This window comes from Sander vitreus, chromosome 22 (genome assembly GCF_031162955.1).
Source record: "Sander vitreus isolate 19-12246 chromosome 22, sanVit1, whole genome shotgun sequence".
Taxonomy (NCBI): Eukaryota; Metazoa; Chordata; class Actinopteri; order Perciformes; family Percidae; genus Sander; species Sander vitreus.
In genome coordinates this window covers 6,241,688-6,261,919 of record NC_135876.1, presented here as the reverse complement: position 1 = coordinate 6,261,919, position 20,232 = coordinate 6,241,688, and the positions used below count along the sequence as shown (strand labels likewise).

Sequence of the window (20,232 nt, the reverse complement as noted above, 5' to 3'; positions counted from 1 at the left end):
GAATTAAAGCCACTAACCTGGGATTAGGAAGTACTTTCACTGCAGTGGTATACAATCAGTGTGAGGTTCTTTCCTTAATGTTAAACCCCAAAATAAGTCCTTTGCGTCATTTTAGTGGGAAAGCATGTATCATAAACCACAGATATCCTCAGGGGATGTCTATCTTATCAGAACACAGCATCCCAGGAGGAAGAATTTCCTGTAAGCTGGCTGCCTTTCTTTGTTTGGTCTGGAAGTAGGAGGAGGAGGAGGAGGGGGAGGACAGCACATATCTGGAGAGTGACTTGTAGGCAGACAGGTGCTACAGACTCCACTTTCATTAATTAACCTTAGCAGCAGTCTATGGGACGCCCCTCCCGTGACCTCGGAGACATGATGAATGTCCCTGCGAGGTCCCTCCTTCCTTTTAATCGGGGCTAGTGTGTGTTATCCTGCGCGTGTTTGTGTGTCTGGGGTTTGTGCGTGTCACCAGGCAGGGAAGCTGCTGGAGTGTGGCTCCATTTACCAGATCAAAGCGACACTCCACCCCCGACATACGCAAACTCATCTGCACACACTCCCTATTTTCCCTTTGATAGGCCAGTTAAAGCTACTACATTCTTCCATGATTAGCTTGGTATTTTCCAGTCTCATCCATTAGCCAGGACTGATTATAAATAAGGCGTGTTAGGGGGCCCAGTGGTGGTAGGGGAACCGCTGAGCACACTCATAGGGGGGGCTGAGATATGAGGAAATAGGGAACTAGCAAGAAATATGGATGCCAGTGTAGACAATAAAGTGAAAATAGAGAGTCAGGAATAGAGACTTGGAGCTAGGAATTTAAAAGGGGAATAAAGGGTCTTCAGGGGCGTTGCTGTAAATTAAACCCAGGACAGAACTTTTTCTTCTGGGTGTTTTGCACCTAGCGCTATCCCCCTTGCGGAGAAGAGCACCATGGGTGTGCCGTCGCTACCTTAGTGGATCCAGACCCTCGTTGTGCTCTGAATTTACTCCGTGTTTTGACTAGTGCGGCTCTGGCTTCCGCCAAGAACAGGGCTCTGAGATCAATTAACAGCCCTGTTTGTGAGAGCGAGAGAGAGAGAACCAAGCAGAAAGAGAGATTCAAAGCTTGCTGATTAGCACAGCTTATCAACAAGCAGGGTATTAGCTGGGAAAACATTGTGTTGGCTAACACATGTAACGTTAATGATGATGCACAGATGCTCTGATAACGGATGGAGGAATGGGAGGCTCGCACTTGTGCATGCCAATGAAGGGAAATTCAAAGAATTCAGGCTGTTTATCATTGTGATTATAGCCGTGGAGATCACTGGAAGTCAACCTCAGGGATGGTACTGCCTATCATCTCAGGTTCTACAAGCAAAGGTCACATGGTAGATACACATACCCACAAAGCAAACGTGTAAACACGTACTCCCCTCAGGGATCACACGGCAACTTATTCGAGTACGTTTACATGTGCACGTTTACCCACTTAAGCAATAAACTATGTAAATACACTTTCACACACACACTTCAACATGCTGGCGTTTGTAGCCCTGGCTTTCATCAACAGTAGCCTGCAAAGTGTCTAATTGGAAAAGAACAGGTTGTTTTGCAGCTCTCTATGGCCGCTTCCACATCCGTTTCTAGCCCTCTCCACTCTTCAATCCCATCCAACCATCTTAATTAGCATGGGCAATTTATTTTGTAGCCTGCAAATTGGCAGCCTCGCTCCACTGGCTGAAGTCTGGCAAGAGACATGCAGGAAGAGCGAGATGGTGGGGGAGAAAGAGATAGAGAAGAGGGATAAATCGGGGAGTGAGGAATATTTGAGCTGCAGGGAGCTCAAAGATTAGCAAGCTGTTTGTATTTGTGTATGTCTCTGCGGAGGCCTTCGGCTTCCAGGCGGTAATGAAATGGTGCATTAAAAAGTTGGGCAAACTATGGCCTTGATTTGATAAACAACCACCAGTATGATCAAAAATTAGTAATGTCAGAGTAAACCGAGATGAGGCTGGGGTTACCAACCGTAACCTCATCCTAGTGCTTTTGGAGAAGACAGAAAGCTGTGTTTATCCTGTCATCTGATAGTATCTCACTTAAGTGTTTCTGGACAGATCTGTCCCTTTTAAATACACACATGCGCACATGCACAACATATGTTTTCTCTTAACAGCTCTGATGAGCTTAGAGCCACATCAATGCTGGCAGAGGGCCCATTGAAGTGGGAGCGGAGGCAGAGATAGTGCCCCCTCCACCCCTCCCTCCCTCCCTCCCTCCCACTCGCATATACCCACAAGCTCATCCCCCTTTCTCCTCACAATTACTCAGCAGAATGACTAAGCCTAGCATTATTTCATCTTTACACTAAAAAGCTCCATCTCTTCACGCAACAGCCCTGTTTATCATGTCACTGGGATGCGAGCGCTTTCACTCAGAGCACACACCTGTGAAAACACGTTCAAGGTGTGTGTGTGTGTGTGTGTGTGTGTGTGTGTGTGTGTGTGTGTGTGTTGGGTGGGGCTTAATAAGGGGCACATTCTGCTTTCATGGACAGCACGCCCTGATGGCATAGGTCACATCTGGCATGGATACGTACTGTCATCACACACACACACACACACACACACACACACACACAACACCCACTCACACACACACACACACACACACACAGACCTCATGGAAACCTAAGACAACAAATCTCTTTAAGGGGAGCCAGAGGGAGCCCCCCCCCCCCCCCATCCCATCAGCTTTGTGTCATCCCTTAAACAACGGCCCAGGCACAGTAAATGCGCTAAATACCATGTCAGTGGTGCAGTCCCTCAGAGTGTGTGTGTGTGTGTGTGTGTGTGTGTGTGTGTGTATGGGTAAATGTAAACCTCATCTGTTTCAATGACTGACACGCACCAGGTTTCAGGTTAATGTTTGATTCAGTGTTGAAAGAGTGAATTCTCCACCAACAATTAAGCTCTCTGTCTGTGTGGCGTAACGACGAGAGTGAAGGGGAAAGGAGGTAGGAAGGGGGTGGGGGCAGTAATGGGGGTTGGAGGGTTGGAGGGTTGTGAACTGGGCTAATGATCAGCCAGAGAGCAACACGGAACATAAACAGTGGTGATTTACTGAGCAGTCCAAAAACAACACTTCCAGCCCCTGTGGCTCCGGCCTCTAATAACCCATATGAAGGAGAAAGAGAGAGAGGTGAATAGATGGAGGGAAAAAAAAGAGAGAAGTGGGGAAAAGCAAGAGAGAGAGAGAGAGAGAGAGAGACAGATTTAAAAAATTAAAAAAGCAAGAGGCTGTCACATTTAACGCCTGTTCCTTGGCGTAATGTTGTTCTAATGATTAACGCCGCAGTCTGCTTTCAGCACTTAAAGCAACCGCTTAATAGAGACATAGAGGACAAGTCATCAGGGACACTAACGGTGGAAAGGCGCCCTGCTCCCTTAATGTTGAAACCATATTTATTTAAGATTTATTTGCGATCTCTAACACTTGCAAAGATTGAAATCAGATCCACATTAAATATCATTTTGTCGGCTACGACCAAACTCTAATCACTCAGCGAGCGAGTCGCAGTGACATTCGTTTACTCCCCCCGTCCAGAGCAGAAGGCCTCAATATAAACGAGAGTTAAAGGAATCCATTACTGCCGGCAGTAAATGTTTGAGCGCCTGGTTGGAGGTTGCCACTAAATGTAGTGTGCGTTCAAGGTTACATCTTTTTCTTTCTTCTAACTTCCTGTCGTAAATTCAGCGGTTTGTTGAAAAGCAGTGTTTGGACTACTGGGTGCACTGTGGCCAAACTGTTTTTATTTTTTATTTTTTTTATTCATCTCAGATGAAATGGAACAATCAAAGTCTGTTGTTTCCTGTCAGCCTCACCTGCATCAACCCTTTCCTATTTTAACCCCTTTTTTATATTGAGGCGATACATCCGCCATGAAAGACACCAGCAACTGCAGCGATAGAATAAAGGAGGAACGGAGAGAGGAAGGGCCAGGGATGTTAGCGTGTGGCTGACAACGGGATGTTATTTGTCTCCTGGAGCTCCTTGTCAACACAGATGCGTGCACATACGCCGTATGGACCCACGCCGCCACACAGAAGCGTGACGGATACCACTGAATGCCTCTCACGCAGACATCAGCACAAAGCATCCTGGGTGCAGCGAGGGGAGCAGGGGATGGAAGCCCTCCCATGTGGAGGCACTAGATAAAAGAGATCTGTTGGATGATTATCTCGCCGGCGAGAGTGCTCTGTCTTCTCTCGCCGCTCTATTTTGTTTGTGATGTTTTTTTTTCCACTCTGTCCTTTTCTTGAGGGGGTATAAACAAAAAAGCTGACAATAGGAGAGTTTGTCCTTGGCACGGCCTCAGTCATGATAACTCAGAAAAAGCACAGAAACAGGAAGGCCTAATGGTGATAGTGACTTATGTAAATTAAACCGGGAATAAGTGCCATTACATATTCTGGCCCCACTCTACATTTCACAAATGCATGTATTAAATAAAATGTCCTCAAATTGTAAGACTGAACTTAATACTGGCAAAATATAATGGAATATTTGAATCAGTGTAGGCGTTAGATTCTTCTATTGCCTGGATTTTGACTGGTTTTCAGAGGGAACCATTCCCAAAGACCAAATCTGTTCTGGTCAACTGCTGAGCTGAGATAAGGGTCATGGTGGAGGCTGATGAAATGGATGGAGAGTGGAGTTCTGAGCCAATATCCACAGGAAATTCAACACACTGACCTGAAATGCACTTTGCATACTGCAGCTGTCTAGAGCACTCAGCGAATCATGGGTGCCTTTTTCAAAGAAGTGGCTCACATCTATAGTTATTTTCCCCCCAAAACTGTCTGACATTTCTTTACCTCAATACGGCGAGGTAAAGTGCAGAACTGCAGCATCCTGCAACCCTCTTATCTCGGCCGATGCTCTCTCTCTCTCTCTCTCTCTCTCTCTCGACAACATCTCTCCCTTTTCCAGCGGGTAAATACGAGGGGAAGCTGTGAAATTAACGGTGCCCACTGTTCTCAAAAGAAACACTTTAGCGGCAGCACTAAATGTCAGCTCTCTTTAGAGTCAAAACGCCGCTCGCCGTGGCTTGCAACTTGGGGAGAGATAAAATCAACATGGCTCTCCGTCCCTTCACTCACTCCATTGGTGGACAGGCAAAGATTTGGCCTGATTGTGTTGAATTATGGGCCAAGTAAGAAGCTTGAGTGACAGTGGAAAGAGCAGTTTGCCACATTTATTTAAGCTGCAATGACTGTAGCAAGGAGGCTCTATCTAGCGATAACTCCCTGCAATTTTGGTTTCGGTCGGCCCCATGTGCGCCCATCACCCAGGCTGTCAGAATAGCATGGAAATGACATTATCCTGTGCACATTTCTGCCACTAATGGCAGTAGTCCTCTTTTTTTCCAAGCCAGGCTTGGTAACAATCTGGCCCAGCGCTAGAGCATGCATAGTAAACACATCTTAATGTCCTATCTATCACTCTCTTAAAGAAATGTCCTGCAGCTGTTAGTGTCATTTTATTTTTAATCACGTCACTCATAAATCATAATCTTGTGCTCATGATGCTCTGAGAGAAGTGGCTAACATGGAGAAATGTATTAATGCTCCACATCAGCCGAAAGGCAGCTCTCCGGGGAGCTGTGAATAAATATTTTGACTTTCCCTTGTGTAAAATTGTGAGTTTAAGTGTGAGTGTGTGTGTGTTGACGTATGTCATTGCCCTCGCCTTCCATCACTGACACTGTAATTCTGTCTGAGCACCTCTCATATGTTTCACAGACGTGTGTGTGTGTGTGTGTGTGTGTGTGTGTGTGTGTGTGTGTGTGTGTGTGTGTGTGTGTGTGTGTGTGTGTGTGTGTGTGTTAGTGCGTGCGTGCCTGCCTGCGTAAGACAGGTTTTTGCACAGTGAATTTCACACAGTTTGTTATCGCTCCCCAATTCTGGTGATTGAAGCTGTTTACACTCACAGTCCAGATGTTCCAGGAGTTACAGATTTTACACACACACACACACACACAGTGATGAAGGAGTGTGGTGGTTGTGCCCATGAGGGAATGAAAAAAGGCACATATAGAGAGTTGAGAGACCCAGATGTAGCCTCTAGTGAATAGAAGAACTGTCAAGGTGGTCTCTCGTCTCTGGGCCGTAAACTGCCCTCCACTCAATAGACCAGCTGGGGGGCAGAGCTTCTCAATATCCACCACACAAAGCCACCCGAAACAGATCACTTAACCAACAGTCATTCAAAAGAATCAACCCCGCCCCTTTCCTCTTTGCCCGTTTCGTCTCATCTTTTCACTTGCCATCTCGTTTCCTCCCTGCAGGCCCCGAATGCTCCAGGAACTTCACCTCCAACAGCGGTGTCATAAAGTCGCCTGGTTTCCCAGAGAAATACCCCAACAACCTGGACTGCACTTTCATGATCTTTGCCCCCAAGATGTCCGAGATCATCTTGGAGTTCGAGAGCTTTGAGCTGGAGCCTGACCCGACTCCCCCTACTGGTGTTTTCTGCCGCTATGACAGACTGGAGATCTGGGATGGCTTCCCTGGAGGTGAGTGAGCTGAGATCTGTGCCTGATCTGTTTTACTTGGAATTTAAAGTGAGACAAAGCAAAACAAGAGGTTTTCTACAAGAGGTCTCTATTATAAATCATACACTAGTTTTCTCTTTGTTAGTATTACTATTGTGTTGTATTGTGCTTTTTCATTTCTTAAACTTCCAGTAAATAGCACTGGTATAAAAAAAAAAGAAAAAAAAAAAAGGTATCGTTGAAATCCCACTGCTTATTGAATCTGCTCTCCTAGGTAGTGAAAAGGGAGACGGTGGGTTTCAATTTAACTTCTCGCTGATTTTCTCAGAGAAAATCAACAGGTTTACACAAAAAGATGGCCAGCGCAGGGCGCACAGATGGGCGCAGGTGCATTTGCTATTTAAACGACGTGGCCGCTGGACGGGAAACCGACAACTGCGTCGGTCTTAAACTAGCAAAAGACACTTGTGTCGGGCTTTGCGCTGTGCCTCGCCGCGCCAGGGGGTCAAGATAGGGCCCCCAGAGTGAGAGCGGGCACGTGGTGTTCAAAAGCAATGCCTCCATGGCCCGGGGAGAAAGCTTTGAACTCAGTGAGAGAATTCACCTCTTGGAGTTTTTCAGCTTTTCTCCTGGCTATTCCAACACGGGGTGCAAACCAGATGAAAGCTTTTTTTCACCCATCAGTGGCTGAAAATTGAAAGAATCTTATCTAGGAGCATTCAACCTACTGGTGCACATCAGTATTCTCTACCGTGGCGTTCCGAGCGATAAGGTTGAAGTGTATATCAGCGCCTTTTCAAGTGGGTTTTCTTTTTTCAGTGTTCTCCGAGCTCACGTCTCCGTAGATTTGAATTGAACAAAGTTGACCTTTGATTCCACAAAGTATTTCCATAACTGTTCTCTACTAGAGGTGGGACATACGTTTCATTTTGCAGATTTGTGTTGATTAATGAATGAGACCCGGGAAGGCTTGGAGAGCTGAGAATATCTCACATTATTATCACATTTTAAGGTATATTTTTATGTTTTGTATGTATTAAGTACCTCAGGGGTCTGGAATAGAAACATTTCCTGTGCTACTTCCAACTTATTAAAATTCAGAGATTTCTCACTTGTTGCAGTGAAAAGTACGACGCAAAAGAAGCAGAATAAGACACAGCGGAATGTCTTTGGTCCAAGAGTGAGCCTATTCAGGGCAGAAACTGGACACTACGCTGTGTCTGACGTGGCATCACACCCTTCAAGTGTTGCTTGATGTGACAGATAGCCTTGTATAAAAATAAGCCATGGGAGGAGAATAGTGTGTCGGCTTTTGCCAGGTGGCTCCTGTGGTGCCTGCTGGATCAATAGTGCATTAGCACAGAAGGCTGGAGGCATGCTCGCCGTTTGGGGTGTGTAGAGATGGGAGATGTACGGGCCAAATGCATCTGCCCGGGGGTACTTGCACCTCGCTGGACAGGTGCTATGGAAGAACAACCTCCACTCCCTCGTCCCTCTTCCCTGAGGAATGGAGAGGCAGGCAGGATGCAGACGTCATAGTGAGGCGCTTTAAAATTTCATAGCACTGGGAAGTCATGCAGATAATCCGGGAGATGGCATTTTTATGTTCAGCCCAGGCCAAAGCGGGTTTAAAAGCACACATTGATTCCCACGCATACACTAGGCCATCTGGGTTATGAAGATTAACCGGATCTATCTCACCCCTGCACCGTACGTCCCCATGGTCTGGCCTTTGCCTTTGCCTTTCATATAGGAGCTGGGCTGAAAGCGGCAAGTTTTGGATGACGGGAGGCCACAGGGAGGCAGGCCTGTCACTCGCTGCTGATCATAGCATTACTAATCACAGATAAGCTGCAGGTCCCTACACACCAACAGGGAACACACACTCACACATGTGCATGGCTCATAGCACACATCAGAGACATAGGGCAAGGTCATTTTGCTCTCTTGCTCTCCCTCTCCCTCGTTTCCCCATCACTCTTTTCCCATGTTTCTCCGCCACTCTGTCTCGTCTGCCCTCCCTCCAGCTGCCATTTTCCGTCCCTCCCGCGTCCCCATTCCACTCAGCCTGCTCAGTGGAACATGTCCCTCTTGTGCTTGTATTGCTCTCTCTCTCTCTCTCTCTCTCTCTCTCTCTCTCTCTCTCTCTTTCTCTCTCTTTTAATGCCTCCCTATTGTCTCTGCCCAGTCTCCTTCAACAAAACTCAGCCGGCCACGGTTGTGTGCGCCTCAAGACTAAAGAAACGGCAAAGGAATTTACAGCCAGCAAATAGACAGAGACCGTGACCTGGCCACACCACAGGTCCCTCTTCCGCTTTGCTCTTTTTTGTGTCCGACAGGGAAGCAGGAATGTTGGGATTCTTTTCTTAAGCGTCTTTATGTGGTAAAAAAAAACACCGCAGCCGGTGCCATACCTCACTGACACTCTAGTTTTCACACCTCAGTGGGGAGGAGTTGGTAGTTAAACCCATGTGTGACATGGCTGTGGCAAACAAACAAATATTGAGTTAACCCAAGTCTAAACCGAGTAACAATGTTTGTGCTTTTCTCTCCTTTCTCTCTCCAGTCGGCCCATACATTGGGAGGTACTGTGGTCAGAACACCCCAGGCAGGATCATCTCCTACACGGGCATCCTGGCACTGACAATCAACACTGACAGCGCCATCGCTAAGGAAGGCTTTTCGGCCAACTTCACTGTAATCGAAAGGACTGTTCCAGAGGGTGAGCTGGCATAAAAACAATGAAGAATCAGACAGATGGGGATGTCAGGGAGGCAAAAAAAACAACAACAAAAAAAAGCAGAAATCAAAACGAAATAACAATCCAGAGAGATTTGTTCAATCGAACATCTGGATTGAATGAGCCTGAATTAGAGGGCAATAAAGTAACCCCCCCAAAGAGTATTTCTAAAGTAAGAAGCAGATGTCTGCAACTAAAGCCACACATGGTCCTATCATGATGAATTCCCCCACGTTTAACAGAGCTTAAGAGTTAATAAATAAACACCTCCTGCTTCTTTTTTTGGGTAATGTGTTACAGTGTATAAGTCTGCCTCCCATGGTTTACAAGCCCCATTAACACACTGGGAGCTCAGACAGTAACCCCGGACGCACACCCCTAGGGCTTTTACATCCAGCATCGTCATCGCAGGGCTCGACCCCCTGACCCCATGTTGCAAAACGCTCTGACTAAACATTTCATTAAGGAAGACGAGAGCTCGTAGGAGCCATAAATCTGTCCAGAGGCTAGACCACCCCAAACATACACACAGTCAGTCTTTGAATGGCAACAGAGATGGATGACATTCAACAAATTTACTAATCGTCTCCAAAAAGGATTTTGTCTTGCCCAGAGGGAAGACAGACGCAGAGTACACACACACACACACACACACACACACAACAAACAACCCCACTTCACAGTAATATGCACAGCGATGACTGCTGATGTCATTTCTCCTCAGTTTCCTCCGAGTTACTTGAGTCGCTTTAATCACACATCTAAGATCCGATTGCACAAATCAACTTTTCACATTCACCATTAAGAGGCATGGGGAAATATCTGACCCGCGATCAGTAAATACCTTCATTTACATGAGTTGCTTGGTCTTACATCACCGACCAAGGCATATCCAAGATAGGAATAAAAATCTCAAAACTTTGTCTGCACTCTTCCAGCCTTGTACCAGTTGAATCATTCATAATCCCCTTATGCATAATAAACGGTGGATTTTCTCGCCTCCGCATGGCAAAGGGAAGGGTACACTCAAGCTGAAAGCTACTGATGGGAGGTGATAATGTGATGAAAGGAGGGCTTGTCTTTTGTTCCCGTTTCTCCATCCACCCTCGCTATCTTCTCGGCTATTAGCCCCGCTTTGGTCAGTAACTCACATGATCAGATACCGTCCTTAGCCGCAAACAAACGCCTCTTTGTATGATCGTGATCCAGTTATCTACGTGATGTGGGTCTGAGTACAAAAGTTTGACAAGAACGGGCAGTCTTCTCAAAGAGAGCCAACGATGAGGGTGGAGAGGTGCGAGACAGTGTTGTCAGCCTCACTCTCGGACTCTGACACACTTGCGCGCGTGAGCACGTATACATATGCAAGCGCGCATTGACACTGTAAAGCACAAATGCACACGCTGACCCGGTGACTGAGGTGTGTTAGCATAGTGGCAGATGGGGAGACCATCTGTGTTAGCTCATAGGCAGCAGCCACATAGCAGCTCCACACTGCTCCTCGTCCTGTGCACTCTGTGTGTGTGTGTGTGTGTGTGTGTGTGTGTGTGTGTGTGTGTGTGTGTGTGTGTATGTGTGTGCGCGCGCGTGCGTGTGTGTGCAACCGTGAACACACAAGCACAAGCCAAAGGACCATTTATGGAAGTGCGTCTTAAGAAGCGGGCTTGTGACTAATGGTTAGTCTCGCTTTGCCAGACCTTCCTCCACAGCGCTGCGAAGGAGGGTCTGGCTAGTCCACACAGCATTCCAGGATGGGAGAAAAACATGCTCTGGTTTATTGGCATTTCTTTAAACCAATCACAATCGTCTTGGGTGGCGCTAAACACCGGGCAGAGCCACGGTGCCGCTGCAAAATAGCCTCGGGAACGTGTACGTTCAAAAGTTGTTTTAGTCGTGCAACAGAAAACTCAGATTGGACAGATAGTCTAGCTAGCTGTCTGGATTTACCCTGCAGAGATCTGAGGAGCAGTTAACCACAGTCCTCTTAAATCAACCGCAGTTAAAAAAAAAACACACAAGAAAGCGGAAATCCAAAGTGTGAAATCCGGCGGAATTTCCGTCGGCAATGGAGCAATCCCGAAAGTGGAACGTCGTGGATATAGACCACCGAATGGTTAACAGAAACACTGTCGAGGTGCTTTACGACTTTACCACCAGGAACAAAAAAAATGAAGTAAATAAACAATGAGAAGAATAATGGTCCACATGAATGTGTGAAAGTGTGCCTTCCCGTACCTCTGTGTTGTTGTGGTGACATTATACGACTCCTGCTCAGAACAAAAGGTCAGATCGTTCGTTCCAACTGTCGCTGCAGCTCCGGCCACACCGTTGTCAGCATGTCTGACCCCCAGCTGACCCATGAGTCTTTAGTCCCGGAACCCAGGATGCCTCAAAACGGCTGCCCCATGTCAACACAAACAAGGGAAGCCACTCCTACCATAGGCGGTTGGGCCGTTAAGTATGATATATGGCCCCAAAATACAGATACTAAACACACCTAAACTCCCCCAAGAGACCAAGTTGGGCAAAATAGTCAGTGTGTGCAGAAAAGATAACCTGCCCACAGGGAGGTGAGGGAAACAGATCCAGTCAGTGGAAGAAATAACTAGAGTGAAAGTCACTTTAACGGCTAATACTGGCTTAATCTTAGCCCACACTGAATGTTTTATGAAGACGTCTTAATGCGAAACACTTCCATCCGGCTTCCATTAGAAACAAAAAAAAAGGAGAGAAACAGAAAGGATTTACTGAGGCGTCGCTGATGTGCTGTTCTTTTCCTGCCAGCAGCGCTGAGTGCCTGTCGGGTGGCGTCCTCCTCCCCAGAGACGAGCTCTTGATTCTGGGGGACACTGAAAGCCTGTGCTGGGTACATTCTGGTGCTCAGGACTCAACTTGTACTCTCCTTTTTTTCCCCATTCCCTTTAGACTTTGACTGTAGCGACCCTTTGGGAATGGAATCCGGAGAGATAACATCGGACCAAATCATGGCCTCGTCCCAGTACAACCCCAGCTGGTCCCCAGAGCGCTCCAGACTCAACTACTATGAAAATGCGTGGACGCCGGCCGAGGACTCAAACAAAGAGTGGATACAGGTACCACATCCTTTCTCATGTCACACAGAGGTGACAGCTATTTGATTAAACTATTCAGAAATCTACATTAAAGGAAGTATCAGTAACTGATGAAAGGTTGAGAATATCTGGAGAGTAAACCATAGCAGCATAGAACAATTCGCCAACTGCCTGCAGTATGTTGTTGGAGGTGAGTCACAGTCTGAGGGGGTAGGCAGTATTGGAAGTGACTACTGCCTGCTTGAACACAGTAGGAGTGTTCTGTGTTTGTCCTTCAGTCTCGGGAGGTGCAGTGTCTCCATAACACTGACGAGACTCAACAATTTTGATGATGAATGTCAGCCTGATGGACGTCCGGGTGGTGGAATCCACGCCTCACAGAAATTGCCTGTGTCCACTCTCTCTGTCACTGTCTACCTGTCTGTCTGTGTCTTTTCTCTCCCTCTGTCTTCCTGTCCTACCTGATAACTTCCCCTTTCCTTGATAACAGTGGCCGCCTCCGGGGATGCTGGGATTTAGTCTCACACACACACACACACACACACACACACACACACTCTGTCATATTTTCCTGTCTGTTGGCTTATCTGCACAAAGTGATCATCACCCACCGGGGGAACTTTATGTAGAAAGATTAAGGATTTAGTTATTCCATTCCCAGCTGGGTTTAAGTCACATTTCCCAAGTCCACTCACAACACAAACCCCCTTGTAACACAAGCACACTACCTTGATGCATTTGGAGCATGTTTGATTTATTAACCGAAAGCCTCCAGGCCTTGTAAATGCCCAGACTGTTTTTCTTTTTCTACTGTTTTTCTACAGTCTTTTTGCTTCATTGCTGAAAGGTTTGGCCCCCACATATTCCTCAGGGGATGAATAACAGAGCTGACCCAAAGCCAAATATTTGCTTGGGGAGGGCCATAAGCAAGCTTTTCCTTTATTATTGCAATGAAAATATTGTCCTTAGGGGCCCTTGTTGCTCCTTCAGACTAATTTAATCAGTGTTTGAGCGGATTTGAGTGCAGTCTCCCATGCGTATGTGTGCCCATGTGTGCGTTCTTGGCCTTGTGGTTGAGTAAGAGGGTCTGGCCAGGTCAATATTGTCCTGCAGAGGAACTCGGCATGTATCTGAGTGGGTCAGGATGAAACACGGCCTCCCTTACCACTTTCTCTAGCAGCTGAACGGTCCGTTGTACTAAAGCATTTTTCTCTCTGAAAGGAAAATCCATTGTTCACAGTCAGATATGTGTATTCAGGGTAACAGCATAGGCTTGAAGGCTTCTCTACCCCGGTTTGCCATTTTGTCAGCGGAAATTACAAGTGATCACAATGATTTGTTGCCACTTTAGACCATCCCTGCTATAATATTGATCATATTGAGGATTTGATTTGGCAGTAAACTCTGGATTTTTAAAGGGGATGTGCTCTGATAGGCATGCTGATTTCCCAATACTAATCAGATCAAAACCGGGGCTCTTCTAATTTCTAATTTCAAACGCAGGGAAAGAGCCAAGTCTGTGGTTGCCACGTAATTTATGTTTTTGAAAGAGTGCGATGCACTTGTGTCGAGCACTCTGAGTAGAGGTCCAATTATCACAAGTGGTATCAAAAGAGTAGAATTCTTCATTCCTCTTTCATTACGCCCGTATGTAGTGCTGCAACAAGCTAAGGCCTCCTCGCGGCACGTACAAATCATCTCAGTGCGCCGTCAGATGCATGGTAATCAATTCATTATTTATTTCATTATCATTCCCTGACTGTAGTCTGAGGCAGACCTTTTTTTATTATTCATGATAGGTAGCCTTTTGATTTCTGGGCATTTTCCTTCACTCTGCCCTCCTTTTTTTGCTGAACATAATCCAGATTTGTCATCCATTTTAATGCTGCTTCATTCTGATGCATGGGGAGGAGGTGGGCAAGATGCTAGAGTCTGTGTGCTCTTCTCTGGGTAATTAGATTGGTGTCGTTCGGCATTGAGTGCTGGGTTAGCCGGGCCATTAATCAGCCCTTTGGTGTACACAGAGATGGACAGATGTCCTTTGAGGGGCTGTGCGGCTTGAGGACAGAGTAAAGAAAGAGGCAATAATCCTTCAAAACAGGCCTTCATTTCATTTTTTGCTTGTTCCTTTCAGATCTGTTCACTTCTCTCTTCTTCCCTTTTCTCCTCAGATCTCTTGGAAATTCAGGTCTACAGATCTATATCAGGGTAGGGGGAGATTTGTGCATATAATCTGCCTGTGTGAGCCATGACTGTCTTTGAAGCTTAAGAGGATGAACAATGGGGGTCTCTGCAGTAGGTTGCAGCAAAAACAAAAGGGTACACCCCCAGACTATGCAGCTTATAGCCTGATCCTTGTTTTATGAACTCAGACTGGCTCTATAAGGAAAACCTGAATGACACATACCACATACGCCTCTAAGAGGAAGGTATATGTTTTTGGCGCGTCATGGCCTGAGAACTGATAGTTCCTCGGTTTTGATTGCAAAGAAGCTGACATAGTGTGGAATGGCTTTGTCAAATACGTCGGAGAACGGATCTGATGGTCACCGAGAGTCACCGCACCATCCGAATGATGCAATAAAACCTAAGGTTGAATCTCTGTCAGGCAGCTGCCATTGATCGCACATGAATAATTTACACTGTCTTAGAGAGAACCCAACTGTCAATACCTGAAAGCCTCTCTATTGAGCATCTCATAATGGCAATATACAGTCCGTTATCCCATACACTAGCTTGAGTTGATTTTGCTCTCAATATATATAATTTAGCTGCAATGGCTTCTGCCATTATCTTCTTGCCAGGATGCATTATACCTTAATTACCTCATTGGTATTTATGTATTTATCAGCCTCTACATCACTCTGATAACCTAAATAGTTTAATCATGAGAGGAGCTAGTGAGTCCATTTATTCCAGTCATTTGATAAATTCTTTCATCTTGCTTGTCTGATCACTAAACATGAGAAGTATATCAGTGTTTGTTTGCACAATGTGCTCCTTTATCTCCTGCATGTGATACTTAACTCAAGGTAAAGTAAACCATTTACTGAGGAACTTGTCACAGGTTTACATGGGAGTTTAAAACATGTGTAAATCCATAATGCAAACAGCACTGTGAAACATGGGGCACGTAGCAAAGATAACAGGTTGAGTTCCACTGCCTCACCAACCAAACAACCACTAATCGCACACTTCCTCGATGACAACAACCGCTCCGGCCACCACAGCGTTTGTCTTACTTAAGCTAAGCTCAGATGCTAAACCAGCGTGCTCTGCCATGCCTTGCTTTTCTTTCTCATCCGAATGTGCTTCCAATTACCCCAGGTCAATGAGTTGCAGAAATGCCCCCTTCATTGCCATTGTGTCTGTCTTCACTTCTGTCCCCGTTCGAGGGCCCGAGTGATGAGTAATTAGAATATGGACTGGTAATTAACAGCAGCTTCTCGGTTGATGAAGTCTAGCGAGAGTGGAGGAGCGGAGGCTGGCATGTGGCTGCCGGTGAGATCATCATCCTGTCGTACAAATGGAAACAATGGACGCTGTCTGTGCCTCGCTGCTCCCAGGGCTGGCTCTCAATTGGAAAATCAATGGGAGGATAGAGAAGCACACTCGAGTGGAGGATAGCCCAAAAGTGGGACTACAAATTGAAACATGAGGGATGGCATGATGTAATGAAATGAAACAGCGCTGCTTAAGTCCCCCGAGACAAAAACTCGGCAGCTCAGCCGTAATCAGTGTCATTTTCAGTGTCTGCGCTATGGCCAAAAGAAATTCCTCACAGCTACAGAGTCGTCATCACTAAACGGTCCTCCACGGCTGTATATCCTGGGATAGGATCGTCAAGTGCTTCCAGACATGACATACCTTCAGGTTGCCCTCCTTTCCTTCCTGATCACCGTTTCTTGGTTCCATAATCATGACTCAGAGCTTTTAGTCATGTGTGTGTTGCAAGGATGGGAATGGCCCTGGAGTTAAAGTCTTTAAGATAATTCAGAAGGAAGGAAATCTTGTTAAATGCTTCCTCTAACAGCTGGTCTGTTTAATGATGCAGCAGTACAGATCAGCGCTCACTTCACACACACACACACACACACACACAACAAACCAGACAAGCTCTTATTTTATCATAGCTGTCGTCCAACCTATACATCCCTCTTTGTCAGGAAAACAGATGATCGGCAATGGGAAGATGGGAAGACATGCATAATTTAATGCCACCAAAGAGGTGTCGGGGGCTAAAAAAAAACTGTGACTCTGTCAGGTGAATATCGTGATAAATGGAAGGTCGTGAGCGGAGCTCATAGGTCCTGCAGCATTTGAGTAATACAATTTTCATGAAAGGAGAATTAATTACACTTTCAGGTAATATGGCTATTCCAAAAAGCTTCTGCTACCCAAGTAGGTGAAATGAGTGATTTCAGATTGCTGAAAGCTGGTTTAGAAATGCTGCATCTGGGGCTAGAAAGTGTCTCTTTAGCTGCATGGTAAAGTAGCTGTATGTATGTCAGTTCACAGAAATGTTTCTCTCATTAACATACAAAAGGATTATATTATATATATACATATGCATATTTTTGTATGCAGAAAAAAAAGGGACTAGAGGCTCTGCACGTACTTGACGGCCCGGAATGATTCCAGGATATCTTTCTTCTAACTATACAATTCTTTTGAGAGCCATAATGCATTTCCAGAGGTTGTTTCCAGGACGGAGTGTCTATGTCTACCAGCTGCTCTTTGACTTTGGAACAGAGAGGAAGCGCTCCCTCCATTCTCACCCTCGGCATTTCTCTTGTTGTTGTTTTTAGTGAGGGAAAACGAATAAACTCATTCCCCAGAGCCCTCGGTTATTCAGTCAGCAGCCCACACACACACACACACACACACACACAAATGGGAAGCTATTTCTCCCCTCTGTTTGGGGAAGCAGGGAAATGGATTCAAAAGAAAGAATTTGGTAAACTTCTCCCAGAGTACCGATTGTTGCATACAACCTCTTGGCAACTCAATTATAAGCCAATCAAGCAGCGAGAGATAAAGCTTCTGAGCCTTTGCTGTTTCTTGAAACCCCCCTCCTCCCTGGTCTTATAAACCACATGTCTCCTCACTGCACCCACACAACAATGACTAGGCTTTAGCCTCAAATACATATGATGTGGCCTTGCTGCACGTCTGACTCACAGCACAGAAACAATACTCTGAGTAACGGATAGATGTAATGATCTCGCCCACAGCTGCTGCTACTGTTGAAGGATAATTGGAAAATGGTCTCTTCAAACTTGTACAAACACACATAAATACATAAACACACTGCCCGTCTGTCATTCCCCATCATTTCTTCCCACACTTACACACACATATAGGCCTCAAACTAATCTAATTGCGCGCACACCAGGCTTTAACCGGCTGATGTTACAAGCCCGAGCACGACAAATTCCTTTTCTGCTTCTCGGATTTCATTAGTCATTAGAAACAACTGGAGCCGTGTACAGTGGCTGTTGTGAGGCAAGAGGCTTTGAGTCATCGGTTTGCCTCACAACAGGAAGGTAGAGAACACCCAAAACACACACACACACACACACACACAGAGTCAAACATATTTTGGATTACCTCGAGCAGGAAAAAACACCTGGGAGACAAGGACGCACAGAAGCCCTGCCCACATATCAGCCTGACATTGCTTTATGGAAAGACTCTGAGATGTCTCTGTGATTTCTTACCTTCCCTGGCATGTTTACGGCTTAGTGTGTGTGTCCCTTGAGATATGAGTTACTGTGCACCAGAATGCCCAGAATGTATGGTGTCATTTGTCTAGGTGGGCTTCAGTCCAAACATGCACTCTCATAGGAGAAATAACAATATGGTATACGAGTAACAGACACAAGCTTCTTTCTGTTAGATCAGCAGAGTCCCAAAATGCAGCTGATCCCTATAGTTGCTAAATTAGGAGTCATAATTCACACCTGGTGATTACATCATCCATTGAGCATGATTCAGCCTTTCAGGGCTCGATGACAAATAGTTTATCATCAGAGAGTGACATATTTGCCCGAGATCCATTGTGCGGATACTTGCGATTTCCAAGTGTTGGTTATTGGTTTACACACACACACACACACACACACACACACACACACACACACACACACACTTGCTTGCGATTTCCAAGTGTTGGTTATTGGTTGATGTATATAGTTCAGCTAGTGCTGTCCGTGGCTTTGGGCTAAAAGGAGTCCCACTAGTAATCATTATCTGGGCCTGTTTGTTTTCATTGTGGTCTCTGTGGCGTGGAATGGACTGTGCTTTACATCCAAAGCGTCCTGGCAGCCAGTCTTCTCTCCCTGACCCATAACCTCGGTCTGTTAGCGCAGGCTCGTCCTCGCTACTTTGCTTCTAACAAGCAGACGTTAATAAATCATGCTTTGCTCATTACCCAGGCTCTGTTATCAGCTCGTGTCTGTGAAATTGATCTAGTCTGTGCACGTCTTCACTGGACACCCCATGCTTCTGTCCTTCACATCTTCCAAGGCGTCACTGTCAGCGGATTGTTTCCCTTCCCAACTTTCTCCTCTGCACTCTTCTCTCTCCTCTTTCCTCTTTCCACTCTTTCATCATTCTTCCCCCTGGTCACATCCCATCATAGCTTACCCTGATGCCACTTTTGGACTCGCATATATTCAGTATCATTAAATTTCAGCTTTTGCGCCAAAAACGTACAATAAATCTTTTTTGGCCCAGCATCTCTACGGTTTGTGTGGCCCTAAAACTATTGAACCACAAATGACTAAAGTATGTTAGAGTTTTCAGCTCCTTAAAACTGGCCAATTCACCACACCCATCATATAGCACAGAAGCCCTAAAAAATTACTACCCTTTAAATAAAAACATTAATTTACAAAAACAAAAAACTTTCCAGCTAGCCCAGAATATTGATTAAAGTCATACATCAGTCCAACCCTCTTTAAACCGCCCATATTTCAGCACGCTCAGGGTCTTAGATTGTTTGAGTCTGAGCACCCATGAGTGTTCCCAATTAGCCCTGCCACTCATTTCATTCCCAGAGGCTCTTCTTCTCCATTACACCTAATGAGATGTTTTTCAGAGAACAATCCCAAGGCCAAGTCTTCCCATTAGACCTTTTTTTGATGAAAGCCTTTTCAGTAAGCCGCTTTGCTATTGGTCCAGATTGAAAATGAGTCATGCTTGCCATTTAAGCACAGATGGTAAAGACCTGCCTGGCTAATATACGCCAGCATGGGCCGCGCTGCCATCCGCTATGCTTTCCTCATCCAGCGCTGGCACATATGGCCGTTAAGAGAGAGGAATTCAGCTCCTGCGTTATTAAATGGGAACCGTCTGAAGCTGAGGGGATTTGATTTTGTCTCTATTTGTGGACCCAAAAGAAATCTGGGACTTACTGTATAAGCCCCATGAGCCTGTAGACAGGAACCAAAGTATTCTGTCTCTGTATGTGACGTGTGTGTGTCTTTTTTGTTAGTCTCTATCCATCCAAATCCTTTTGAGTAGCCAAGAGAGAGTGAAAGAATAGCATGGTGGAACCTCATTTATGGCCCCCATCTGTTTATGTCTTTTTACTTCTGGAAGTGAATTTGAGGAGCAGGAATGACCAGCGTCCTGTGGCATGCAGATGTTCCTTTTTCTGCTCTTTGCTCCGAGTCATTAAGTGTGGTGCAGTACTGTATATAAGGTTGGCAGACAAAGCTAGCTGGCTCTGACTGTATGGTTTAAGCATGCTGGGGCTCTATGAAGATTTTTGGTGGCAGATCACACTGGCTTTGATTTTCTAAAATATGTGCACGCTTCCGTGTCCGTCTGCCCTCTCTCACATAAAGGATTTCACATGCACATACCGAAAATCTCCT

The 20,232-nt window shown here is 45.8% G+C and overlaps 1 protein-coding gene across 3 annotated transcripts in view; it reads left to right on the top strand.

Moving 5' to 3' along the window:
• The window catches only part of nrp1a (neuropilin 1a), a 59,911-nt gene that overhangs the window by 21,809 nt on the left and 17,870 nt on the right, over positions 1–20,232 (top strand). For all 3 annotated transcript variants that reach the window (XM_078280167.1, XM_078280168.1, XM_078280166.1), the window contains 3 exons: positions 6,332–6,559; positions 9,105–9,260; positions 12,204–12,370. In XM_078280167.1, the coding sequence (XP_078136293.1) occupies positions 6,332–6,559; positions 9,105–9,260; positions 12,204–12,370 (551 nt within the window). The remainder of the gene's footprint in view (positions 1–6,331; positions 6,560–9,104; positions 9,261–12,203; positions 12,371–20,232) is intronic.